This window comes from Paralichthys olivaceus, chromosome 9, assembly GCF_024713975.1.
Source record: "Paralichthys olivaceus isolate ysfri-2021 chromosome 9, ASM2471397v2, whole genome shotgun sequence".
Classification (NCBI taxonomy): Eukaryota; Metazoa; Chordata; class Actinopteri; order Pleuronectiformes; family Paralichthyidae; genus Paralichthys; species Paralichthys olivaceus.
This window is the reverse complement of record NC_091101.1, coordinates 14,929,380-14,941,516: the sequence shown is the minus strand read 5'-3', so window position 1 is coordinate 14,941,516 and position 12,137 is coordinate 14,929,380. Positions and strand designations below refer to the sequence as shown.

At 38.7% G+C, this 12,137-nt stretch overlaps 2 protein-coding genes across 4 annotated transcripts; both read left to right on the top strand.

Annotated features, from left to right (window-relative positions):
* Positions 1–3,886: 3,886 nt before the first annotated feature.
* Positions 3,887–6,787, top strand: selenoh (selenoprotein H). Of its 2 annotated transcripts, none has more exons than XM_069531940.1 (5): positions 3,887–3,950; positions 4,344–4,476; positions 4,928–5,070; positions 5,593–5,712; positions 6,534–6,787. In XM_069531940.1, exons 1-4 carry the CDS (start codon positions 3,935–3,937, stop codon positions 5,697–5,699), a joined length of 399 nt encoding a protein of 132 aa, XP_069388041.1. In that variant the 5' UTR covers positions 3,887–3,934; the 3' UTR covers positions 5,700–5,712; positions 6,534–6,787. The 2 variants fall into 2 exon arrangements, with proteins under 2 accessions (XP_069388041.1, XP_069388040.1); XM_069531939.1 differs by having other exon boundaries at positions 3,944–4,220.
* A 511-nt stretch (positions 6,788–7,298) lies between these two features.
* Positions 7,299–11,173, top strand: clp1 (cleavage factor polyribonucleotide kinase subunit 1). Of its 2 annotated transcripts, none has more exons than XM_069532199.1 (6): positions 7,299–7,416; positions 8,504–8,778; positions 9,092–9,199; positions 9,379–9,498; positions 9,918–10,055; positions 10,161–11,173. In XM_069532199.1, exons 2-6 carry the CDS (start codon positions 8,506–8,508, stop codon positions 10,845–10,847), a joined length of 1,326 nt encoding a protein of 441 aa, XP_069388300.1. In that variant the 5' UTR covers positions 7,299–7,416; positions 8,504–8,505; the 3' UTR covers positions 10,848–11,173. The 2 variants fall into 2 exon arrangements, with proteins under 2 accessions (XP_069388300.1, XP_069388301.1); XM_069532200.1 differs by having other exon boundaries at positions 7,399–7,588.
* Positions 11,174–12,137: the final 964 nt, after the last annotated feature.

The following is a 12,137-nucleotide window of genomic DNA, read 5'->3' as shown; positions in this document are numbered from 1 at the left end:
GAAGTTGTCAGACTTTGATGATGTGTGCTCATCACGCACTGCACCCACTCATTCTGCCTGAGTCTTTCCTATTTTTCTTGACGCTCTTTTGTGTGTTCGCTTGCCTTTCACATTCTGTCACTTAGTCTTTGTCTGAACCCTACTCACTCCAGCCCCTCTCTCTCTGCCTGTCACACACGTCTCCCCCATATGGTTATGCCTGTCTTGGCCAGGCCTGTGTGTTGGCTCATACGTGTTTGCTTGCGTTCCATTAGCGTGTTTGCTGACGTTCACCGCCACACATATTTAATTGGCAGAAGACGAACTGAGACTCCCTGACGTCAGAAATCCCAGGGAGGAAATGAAGAGGCAGAGAGAGACTTTCAGATGAATGAAATTAACTGATTCACTGCGTCTGTATGATGACAAAGAACAGAGTATGTTTTTTTTACATTGAAGAACATAACAGTTTCATAATTAAAGTCTAACAATGTATTGCATTGCAGACAACCTGACAACTGACCTAACACATCTATAATTGATAACCACCATTAGCAGCACTGTCACACTGACCAACTCTCATTGTCTAGCACGTGGAAACATGAGCTTCAGGGGCAGTGAACCTTTGCTCGTGACAGTTCACCAAACGGAAGAGGAAGGAAAAAAGTAGAGGCACCTCAGAGACATGAGGAGATCCTCGGACCATCTGAATAAATGTTCTGAGTGGAAACTGACTAAACTCACAGATGCAGTGACACTTTGCTCTGAGTTCACCCACTGAGCAATAAGAAGCCAATATGAAACTGGAAGACAAAAGAGCAAGAAGGGGAAACATCTAGAACATTTACAAAGTGTCAGAGAGGAACACTTTGGGAAAAGCTGCTTCAGCTGGTTTTGAAATGGTTTTCATCTGCAGCCCGAAAGCTGGAGACTCAAACCTACAAAAGTGGAGCTCCATTAATACACACATGGAACTTCACTACAGTTAAATGTAGTATTACAGTGACGTTTAAAACCTACAAGACTTAAAGGTTCAGTGTGTAGAATTTAGTGATATCTACTGGTGAAGTTGCCTGTTGCAGCTGAATACCCCTCACCTCACCCTCCCCTTCCAAACATGAACGAGAACCTGTGGCAGCCTTCAGTTGTCATAAAAACCCAAAGGTGTTAAGTTTGTCCAGTCTGGGCTACTTAACTGGAAATTGAAAATCATTTTAAAGTTATATTCACTGAAATATTTTGTTTAACATGATACAATTTGCTGTTTGTCTTATAAAAGGGAAAGGAATAAAAGAAGGATAAAAAGAAGGATATAAACAGACTCAACAAGTTAATCAAGAAAGCCAGCCATGTAGCTTCTGCAGCTCGTTCAGTTACAGACTCATCCACCCACGCTGCTCGACAGAGCGTCACAGGAAATCATTCCTGCCTGTTGCTGTCAAACTGTATAATGACAACCTCTAAATAAGCTTAAACATGTATACTGTGTATACTTAACTTACATATCATGTTGATCTATATTGTAGATTTATTTCTACTTATGCACATCTTTTAATTTTTACTTTTGTCTTCTTGTTTAATTTGATTTATTTTGATTACGCTGCATTTTTTTGCTTAGTCCTTCCTTACTCGCACTGCTATACCTGCTTGTTCATCACTTGCTCAGGACCTTTGTGACGTTTGAATTTCCCTCCAGGGATTAATGTTTTTCTGATTCTGATTCTGATATATATCATAAATGAGTGGCCTGTTATACTGTATTGTTTTCGGGCAAACTCTGGGGCCTTTGTAGCAAATGAAGAACTGCCTCTTCCAACTGTGAAAATAGATTATGTTGTTATAATGACTCATGATGTGGAGCCAAACATTCAGAATTAGTACAGTTAACTTGCCTTGGTAACAGTTGCTCTGCAGCTAGCGAAGGTCTGTGGTTTAAAACCCAGCTCCTGCAGTCATCTCATTGGTCGTCGGACACTGAAATTGCCCGACAGTGTATGTGATAAAAAAAGCGCTGTATATAGAAGCCCTGGATGAAGAGGTGAATGCGACTTGTACTGTACAAGACTAACTAAAAATAATTCATTTACAATTTACTGGACGACCCGTAAGAATCTGGCTCTGAGATGCTATGGCTGCCAAAATACAAAACAAATCTTGATTTATGAATGAAAAATCTGCCTTCTGTTGTCACTGGCTTGTGCGAATTCACAGAAATGTCTGTGTGAGTGTTTGTGAGCATTACTGTGTGCATTGTTCATCGTCCTACAGCCACAAGCTCTGTGCATCTCGAGTCAGAAGTAAAAGAGGAGAGAGGGATGGTGAGAACAGGGCACATCTGTGTGTTGTTCTGTTCACTCCACTGAATTGTATTATTATTATTATTATTAATATATACTATTATTATACTGGTATTATGTATTTATTATTATACTAAATATACTGTACTATTATCATAAACTGTTTAGTAACAATAACATTACTATTACCATCATCTTGCCACTGCACCTTATCTACCTTTTTATCTTGTGTTTTTTAAGTCTCCTTGTCCTATTCTGTGTTTTTATTTTTTCTACCTCAGTATCTTATTCTATTGTATTTTTTCTGTATCGAAATACCGGACTGCTATGACAACGTAATTTCACTTTGGGTATGAATAAAGTAATCTAGCTATCTATCTATTTGAAGGTTGAAGCACATGACAAAGTGTACACTGCAACAGAATGAAAAGACAGTTTTGAGACAGTTGAAATGTAACTAGTGTCGCCTGTTTTCAAAAGAGAGACACAATGAATGAAGGATTTAATCATAAAGCAATGACAACATGAGTAAAAGTATTTAATCAGGAAGTGTGGTTCATGAGTTTGAGAACAAAAGAACAGTGATTAGATGGGCGCTTGTGAGTCAGACACACCTCCTCGCTTTGGGACATTGTTTTGCATTTGTTGGCTCAGACGCAACTTGTGACGTCCTTCAGACAATTTATTTAAGCGCCCAAACATGTGACTGCTGCCACGTTCCCTGGCAAACACATGGGGATTGGGTAATGCTATTTTAGTAAAACCATGGCTTTGGAGTACTCAAACAGACCCGTCTGTTGCTCTGCAGGGATCTCTCTCAGTCGCTTCTTGTTTGTCTTGGATGCTGTCTGTCAGCTGTCACTCACAAGTCTACATTTGGGGACCTGCGTACATCTGTCCCTCTGTTTACAGGGGACGTAACATTGCCAGAAGGGGGACTTATCTCAAAGTTCATTTACATTTTGGCTTGACTGGATGACGAAGATATGACACCAAAAAAAGTCCAGTACATGCTGCAGCTTGTATCATTTGATAAATTAGCAAATCAAATATATATTATCTTATAGGGACCGTGGGTGTCAATAATATTTAAAATTATTTCATAGTGTATATCAACACGTCTATACAATATCTAAACAATAGTGTTGCCAACAAGATTTGAAATTTAAAAAAGCTGGCCAATAATGTCCAAATTGAGATTTTTCAATGATCACAAACAGCATGTAAATCAGTATTGCTAATGCTAAAGGGTACCACAAATATATATAAACATATATATAAACATATATAAAGAAAAAATGAAAACAACATTTCATAAATCACAACGAACATTGAAAACACAGCTTTATAAAATCAGATATTAATGTATTATCAGTTGGTTATGTTGATGTATTTTTGGAAATATTCTTGTTTATTTTCCATCCATCTTTCCTGATGGTCGATGATGAGTGAGTTGTACTTGTCTTGTAAATTAATAAATGATAAATAATATATTTTCTATGTGTGTGCAGTGCTATTGTATATTTTTCAGTATCCGCAAAGATGTGATCATTTTAAACCGTCATAATAATGGTTTCGTCCGTCATAATAATGGTTTCGCCCCCCCTTGTTAAAGATAATGGTACAGTCCCCACACGCGCTAAAGTTTTGTAACAGCAATGGCGTCCAGAGCAGGTGGGTGTGTACTACACTGTGTAGTGTTTGTTTACTGTGAAGAAAGACAAGTGTACAGGTCACGAAGTTAATGATTCCATTATGGAATGATCCTGTGGCATCATTCTAGGTAATGTACAGGTGCAGTGCACTTCACCTCCTGCTATAGCGGCTGTCATCTCAGGGTTTAGACTGCTGCCATTGAGGCACCGTTAGCTTCATGGCTAACAGCTGAGCCTCCACACTGGCGAGATTTACTGATGATTTACATCGTCCAGTTTCTAAGCGAAGGTTTGAGAGTCTGTCACATGACTGACTGCACTGTGTGTTTATACGACCTGACCTTTAATTAATCATGAATGGAACTGGAACTGTTGTTATGAAGACTACTGAGTAACAGCATGTGTTGCTCAGGCCGCCGAGGGAGGAAGCGCAAAGCGGAGTCTCAGTTAGAAGAGGAGAACCCATCCGTGAAGGAGGAGAAGAAGGAGGAGGAGAGAGGAGATGGAGAGACTGAGGAGGGCCAAAGAGTGGTCATTGAACACTGGTAAATAATATCACATCATACCCTGCAGATAGAAGTGCTCAGATTCTTAGTTATAGTCGAACACTTATCCACAAGTAAAGTCAAACAAATAGTTTTCTAAACTTGGTCAGTAAAGAAATAACAAAAACAGAATCATTTGACGGTTAAGAAGCAACAGATCCGAACACTATATCTCCATCATATGCATTTTAGACATAGTTAAATGATGTTAGTAAAAACGTTCACATGTTTTTGTTGTTCACTGCATAAGGATCTCCTGAACTAGACTTTAGTTAGTTAGTTAATTACAGTGTGAAAAACTGCAATATTATTATAGTATAAAATGTTAATGGGTACCTCACAGTAGTACTCAAACACAGTAAACAAAGTCACTACATCGTATGCAACAACACACCTCATTCACAGCTTTAGTTTCCTGTCCATCTGATAGTTGTTTGGTTATTTCTGGCAGCAAGAGCTGACGAGTGTATGGGCGTAATGCCGAGGAGGTGAAATCTGCCCTCCTGGCTGCCCAGCCTGGGCTGACAGTGATCCTCAACGCAGAGAAACCCCGGAGGAACAGCTTCGAGATCACTCTGTTGAATGGAGTCAAAGGTGAGGAGGAGAAAAAGGGTAAATCCAATAATAAGTCGGCCATGTGGCGTCCCGAGGGAAGACTGACATCCTCAGCCAAGTGTGACTGTTTCCATATTTGGTCTTTTACCCAATAAAACAAAACAACAAAAACCTAAGAATTTCCAACCACTACTTATGCTTTTATTAAGCAGTGTTATGAAACATTCATGGCTGAGATTGATACTTGTGATGGTAAATTAATTTCATTTATACATAGTATTGAAAAATATCACTAAACAGCACTAAAATATCACTTCCCAGAATCAATGCCCCAGTTACTCAGCACAGTCACAGGCTTTTCTTTGAAATGTTCCTGTTGTTTTACCTTTGCAGTGAACAACATTTCTCATTTTAAAACAGTTTATAGAAGGACCTGTGGACAAGTGGTTTGTCTGAAGGAAAGTTGAATACTGTTTTGATTGTGAAAATGTGTTTGTGTAACACATTTATTGTCTATTATTCCTACAAATGACTCTGTTCCATTTTGTTTCATCCCTTAAGAAACATCTCTGTGGACCGGAATAAAGAAGGGTCCACCTCGTAAGCTGAAGTTTCCTCAACCTGATGTTGTAGTTGCTGCTCTTCAGGAGGCTCTGAAGCCTGAGTAGATGTCCAGTGAAGGTTTGTGTCAAAGCTGTGTGACACTTAATATAAAAAAAACACAAGTTGGAAAAACTCAAGTACAAAATTTATATAAATTAAATTTGAGAAGTGAGCACATTACATAGAAACTGAGGTAAAACGTTTCAGCTTCAAACTTAAGTTTCACACGAGGTTGCCAAACATTGATTATACATACATATAAACCTACATGTGTGTTAATGCTTTAGCATACTTTTAAAAGGAAGTTAGATATCACAATTTATTCTGGACAGTTGAACTTTTAAAAGATGAAAACCTTTAGTAATAAAAATATATTACAATATAAAGTACATTTATATCTGGAAATTTGATGCCCTTTTTAAAGGTTGAATTTCTTAAGGTGTGCTCAAACTTGAAATGAAGGATCTTCGTGTACCATATTATACATTTCCTTTATCATAAAATAAGTTACACTCAAAACACATTTACTTATTGCTATAAGTTTTTTTCCAGGATCTCCAATTATACTTTGTAAGCAGTTGGTGCTGTTGAGTATTCGTCTTGATTCACAGTTCCTTTATGTAGGTTTTCATTTCACCTCCAGAGCTATGTGTTATAACCTAAACTTGGATTTCCTCTCATATCTTAGCAGTTTGAGTCACTGACCGAGACGATATATTAACTGTTTGTTTGTCGAGCTTATGAAACACCGTCAGCCTTCAGCCATTTGACCACATCTAGCTCTTACTATGATGTCTCCTAAGGTGAAATGTTCTCACAAGCCACATGCAATGTACAAATGTGTGTTGTGACTGTTTGTATTTTGTATTCTAACAGAATAATTCTTTCATTACGTGCAGTTCAGGAGATGTGGCCTGTGGAGGCAGAATGACGAGGAGCGATCAAGGAGAATGTTCTCAGTCCCTCTTCTGATGATCCAAACTCCAACAGCTCACATCCTCTGGATACAGTGCGACACCTAGTGGAGCCTCTCTGACACAACACATTTTTCAATTTGACTGTTTTGCTGTTTTTAAGCATTTCCCCCTGTCTCTTCAATGGTGACTGTGCTTGTGTGTCTGTTTTGATGAATAAAGTTGATTGAAGGTTATAATGTGGGTGTAGCTTTGTGTTTTTACTCAAGCAAACGTTGTTTTTGTTGCAAGGGTTTTACTTCTGTAGTTTCAGGTATTGTGTTGTAGGGTTGTAGAAGCGCTACACATGTTCTGATTAGACAATAACAAGTTTAAACTTTGGTCTATAAAAACAATGAAGACAAAATTAGCATTTAATGTGTCAGTGGAAATTCATAATTTCTTGTTTTTGAAACATTTGAATTAATTCAAAAAGTATAATTTTAATAATATATCTAAACATCAAATTGGGATCCAAATTAATAAACTGATCTAATTCAATCTGTATTTAAATTATTGATTTTATCACCTCAACGTATCACATATATAACAAATATAACAAATTGAGTTTATTTTGGTCAAATAAAAGTTTTTTTTAACTTGATAAAAGTCAAACTGAATAAAAAGGAGTCCAGATAGTTTAGCATTAAACAATGTTCTTGTACAAAAGTTTATTTCCAAAGTTTGAGAAAATTCTTTTTTCCTGCCAGTCGAGCGTTGCTCCGGACTGGTTGCCAAGGAAGTGACCTCACTGTCACGTGGTCATCCACAGCAGCGGTGGCTCATGGGTTGGGAAGCTTCTTTCTACTATAAGGCTTGAAACTAGTCCGTAAGTAACTCATGTTGCGAACAATCAGTCTGTAAATATCCACCTGACATTACGGGAGTCGTTTGTACTGATAACTACATTTAACAGGAGGCCATTCCACCTTTGTCGCTGAAATTACTATGGCTAAGTTAGCCACGGCCTGCTAACTGCTAGCAAGCCGCTCTGTTTGCAGGTGACTGATGTTAGAAATCATTTATTTCATTGTGTTAATCTTTTACTGAGTAAACTCTGTTGTTCATTGAAGATGTTCCTGATAGTTCACTGTCGCCATTGTTCAGCACCAGCCTGCACTGTCTCCTGTAGATTAAGAGACGAGTCTGGTTTCCATTTAGGATTGAAGTTACCTGAAAACAGAAACGGAACACATTCAGTACTTTGGCTGTGTGGGCAGGATAATGTATAAAAAATAATAAAATGCCACATATTCATTATATTGAAAGTTCACCTTCAAAAATTCGGAATAATCTTTATGAAATCTCACATGTAACTTTACAACAGGCACAGACTGGGGCTACTATCTGTCTGATACTGTTTTACTTATTTATGTGATGTTGATGATAAATTACGTGTAAACTATACATGTATATAGTAAGAGTCTTCCTCCATGTGTAAACGATTCAATTATTGTAGAAATTTGTTGCACAGCTTTTGACAACCACCTGTATATATCTTGACATTAACAAAAGTAAATAAGAAATGAAATGTATTGATATGCAATTAAAACAGCCTTTAATTTCATCCCTATACGTATTCATTTGCAGTATTTGAGTCTCTATTGTGTTGTTCTAATCCTGTAAATACTTAAACACAAGTTATTTTAATTCTTTATGAATTCTTTAATATATTATTAATCAATCGATCATTCTCAATGCATCAACAAAGTGTATTTAAAATGTATACTGAAAATGGCTGTTCTAATTTCCCGACGGTTTAAGGACATATATCTAAAATTACTTTTTTTAAAAAGAATAGAATTCAACAGTAACTAGTGCGATTTTGCCAAACTCTTTGTCAAACTGTATGCATGTGACTTCTTCAGTTTTAAATAGGCTACTCTTTAGGTATTCATGTACTTTTCTCTTATCAGTCATGGCAACAGAGGGTGCGGAAGTCACGAGTGAAGATGCTCCAACGCCTGGGAAGGTCAGCACCAGGTTTGACCTGGAGAAGGAAACTGAACTTCGGTTCGAGGTGGAGGCAGGAGAGGCAGCAGAGCAAGTTGAGCTGGAGCTCCTCACGGGAATGGCTGAGGTGTTTGGTTCAGAGCTGAACCGCAGCAAGAAGTACACATTTGGACCTGGATCTAAGATTGCAGTTTTCACCTGGCAAGGCTGCAGTGTCAACCTTTATGGCAAACCAGAGGTGAGCACCAGGGAAAGGGTCTAAAAGAATATTGGTTGGTCTTTGGGATCAGAAATTATGCATGATGTTTTTATTTGCATGTAGAGCAGGCAAATAAAAACTGATAACATCATATCACCTGAGAAAGATGTTTGTACCAGATCTGTACAAGGCCTACGTTAGAGTGAGAAAGTTTCCATGCGGGTTCTGTTCTGATACCTCAGTGTTTAAATTTCACCAATGACGTATCGTATCGACACCTGCGTGACTCTGTGTTTGACATTTAATCAATGAGAGGCTCAAATGACCCAGCTTTTCTCCCTCATCACCACAGGTGGCTTATGTGTCCAAGGACACTCCCATGCTGCTCTACCTGAACACACACGCTGCCCTGGAACAGATGAGGAAACAAGCAGAGCGGGACAATGAGAGGGGACCGAGGGTGGGTTTGATTAAACTGTACTGTATTCAGAGGCCTTAACGAAAGATTTTAAAAGTCCAGTAAATGTATTTTACATTGACATTGAATAATAAAAGCATAAATGTATTTTACATTGACATTGAATAATAAAAGCATAAATGTATTTTACATTGACATTGAATAATAAAACCATCCCTCAGGTGATGGTGGTTGGACCCACAGATGTGGGGAAGTCAACAGTTTGCCGTCTGCTGTTAAGCTATGCTGTGAGAGTGGGCAGGAGGCCAACACTAGTGGAACTGGATGTTGGACAGAGTGGGGTAAGATGAGTTATCATAAAGAATATTGACACAGGCTGTGTTACATCAAAATGTGCACCACTAGCATGCATTGTATTTGTTTATTGGATAGTTATAATGTTCTACAGGCTTTAAAGGTCCAGTTTGTCAGTTTTGCCAGTTTGTTTATATTTACATAGAGGGGGGGTCCTCTCTTTGGAGGCCGCCATGTTTTTTACTGTCGTCCAAACTGGTCAAATTAAAACTTTTTGAGTTTGTACTCAAGTTCACCACAGGTTCTCTTTCATGTTTGGAAGTGGAGGGTGAAATGAGGAGTATTCAGCTGCAACACGCAACTTCAACTCTAGATATCACTAAATTCTACACACTGAACCTTCAAGGGAATATTCATTATACAGATCTGATCAATATGAGGTATAAGGAAAATGTTGCTCCCTCAGGTGTCCGTGCCTGGGACAGTGTCCGCACTGTGCATCGAGCGTCCGGCAGACATAGAGGAGGGTTTCTCAGTCCAGGCTCCTTTGGTTTACCACTTTGGCTCAACTACCCCAGGGACCAACATCAAACTTTACAACAAGGTGAGAAGGAAGCTGCTGGACATTTTGCTATAGTTATTCTGCATTCTCATCAGTTTATTGTTTCTCGCTTCGCACTTTAATCTGTTCTTTTCTTAAAACGTGCAGCTGACGTCATGCCTGGCTGAGGTGTTTTCCCAGCGCTGTGAGGTGAACAGGAAGGCCAGTGTGGGAGGCTGCATCATCAACACCTGTGGCTGGGTGAAGGGCTCTGGATACCAGGCTCTTGTCCATTGTGCCTCTGCCTTTCAGGTGGATGTGGTGCTGGTGCTGGATCATGAGAGGCTGTACAATGAACTCAAACGAGATCTCCCTCACTTTGTCCGGGTCGTGCTCCTACCTAAGTCTGGTGGGGTGGTGGAACGCTCCAAAGAATGTCGACGGGAGACTAGGGATGAGAAAATCCGTGAGTATTTCTATGGCTTCCGTGGAGTGTCCTTCTACCCTTTTTCCTTTGAGGTGCGTTTCTCAGACGTTCGCATCTATAAGATCGGGGCGCCATCCATCCCAGACTCATGCCTGCCACTAGGAATGTCTCAGGATGACACGCAGCTCAAGCTAGTGCCTGTGACACCAGGGAGAGACCTCACGTATCATGTGCTGAGTGTGAGCAGTGCAGAAGACGGAGAGGAAGGGGCAAGAAAGGATATAGTGGAGAGCCCTGTGTGTGGCTTCATTGTGGTGACAAATGTGGACACGCAAACACAGGTAATGAAAGTGCTGTCCCCAGCACCCAGACCACTGGCCAGACACACGCTGCTTATCATGGACATCCGCTTCATGGACACTAAATGAAATGATCCTTCAGGGAAGACGACAAGACGACAAGCAGTGGGGCTCATGTTTGGGACGATTTCTGTTGAGAAGTTCTTTGTACCAGAGGACCTGGATTTTGTTTCCTAGTTGTCTTTTTCTGCTTTGTATCAACAAAGAGTTTAGAAATGTCTGGATTTGAAAATGGACATTGGTTTCTGCTGTAAATTAAGTCCCATTTTATAAACAACACTGTACAGATGCAGTTTGTGGCAGAGGATGTTTTATGGGTGGGGAAATTGTTTTTGTGATAATCTGTTTTATAAAGATTGTCTTTTTTCATGATAATAAATTTTTAATACTAAAAAGTTCTGTTCTTTCATTTTTCAAATTTCATGGTCATCCGATTTTCCTGTCCTACATTTGTGTATCAGTTGACATTTATTTGCAGATACAAATACACATTTCTCTAACTAGTTGAAGATGGACTCAACTAGTCAGCATAAAGTACCTTTAATGAGGCTGTGATGCTCAGTATTAGCAAGTATTTAAAATGAAACATCCTCTCATGTAGTATAATTGCAACACATTAAACTGATACAAATGACATACTGTGGAATGTTTTGTCTTGAAATTTTATTTTTGTTCAGGCTGATTTATTTTATGCATTTTTCTGCGCCCCAATTGTGCTACTTTTTAATGTTTTCATGTAACTTCTATCTTCTTTGTTTTTTCTCTAAACATTTCCTTTCCTCAGAAGGATGCTTCGTTGTAGATAGGTCTGTTGAGGGGGTTTTAAGTTCAGTATCTTGGATCTTTGGAGAAAAACAAAATGAGTTATTTTACCAATCGAATGAGCCATAACGCCTGACATTTAACAGGGATGCTTGACACATTGACTTTCAGTTTGAGGTATTCTGTTGTGAAGAGGAAATGGATATTGCTAAACCAGGTGGCGTTGATGCAATGCATTTTTTTGATTTACACACAGTCAGGTTTTAAAAACTTTTCTCTCCAGTTCTACTGACAAAAAATGTCAGTCTCAGCAAATGACCCTTCAATTCTAAATGTTTATAATCACATTTTTTGTGATTAATTTGGTTTTTAATATACAAATGTGTTTAAGGTCCAGTGTGTAAGATTTATTTGAAAGGGGTCTATTGGCAGATATTTAATGTAGAATAATCCTCATGATGTTTTCACTAGTTCATTTAATCTAATTTGTATGAATTGTAGTTTTCTTCAACCCAGAAAAGGCCCTTTATATTGAAATACTTTATATTTACATCGAGGGGACCCTCTCTACAGAGGCCACCATGTTTTTTACATTAG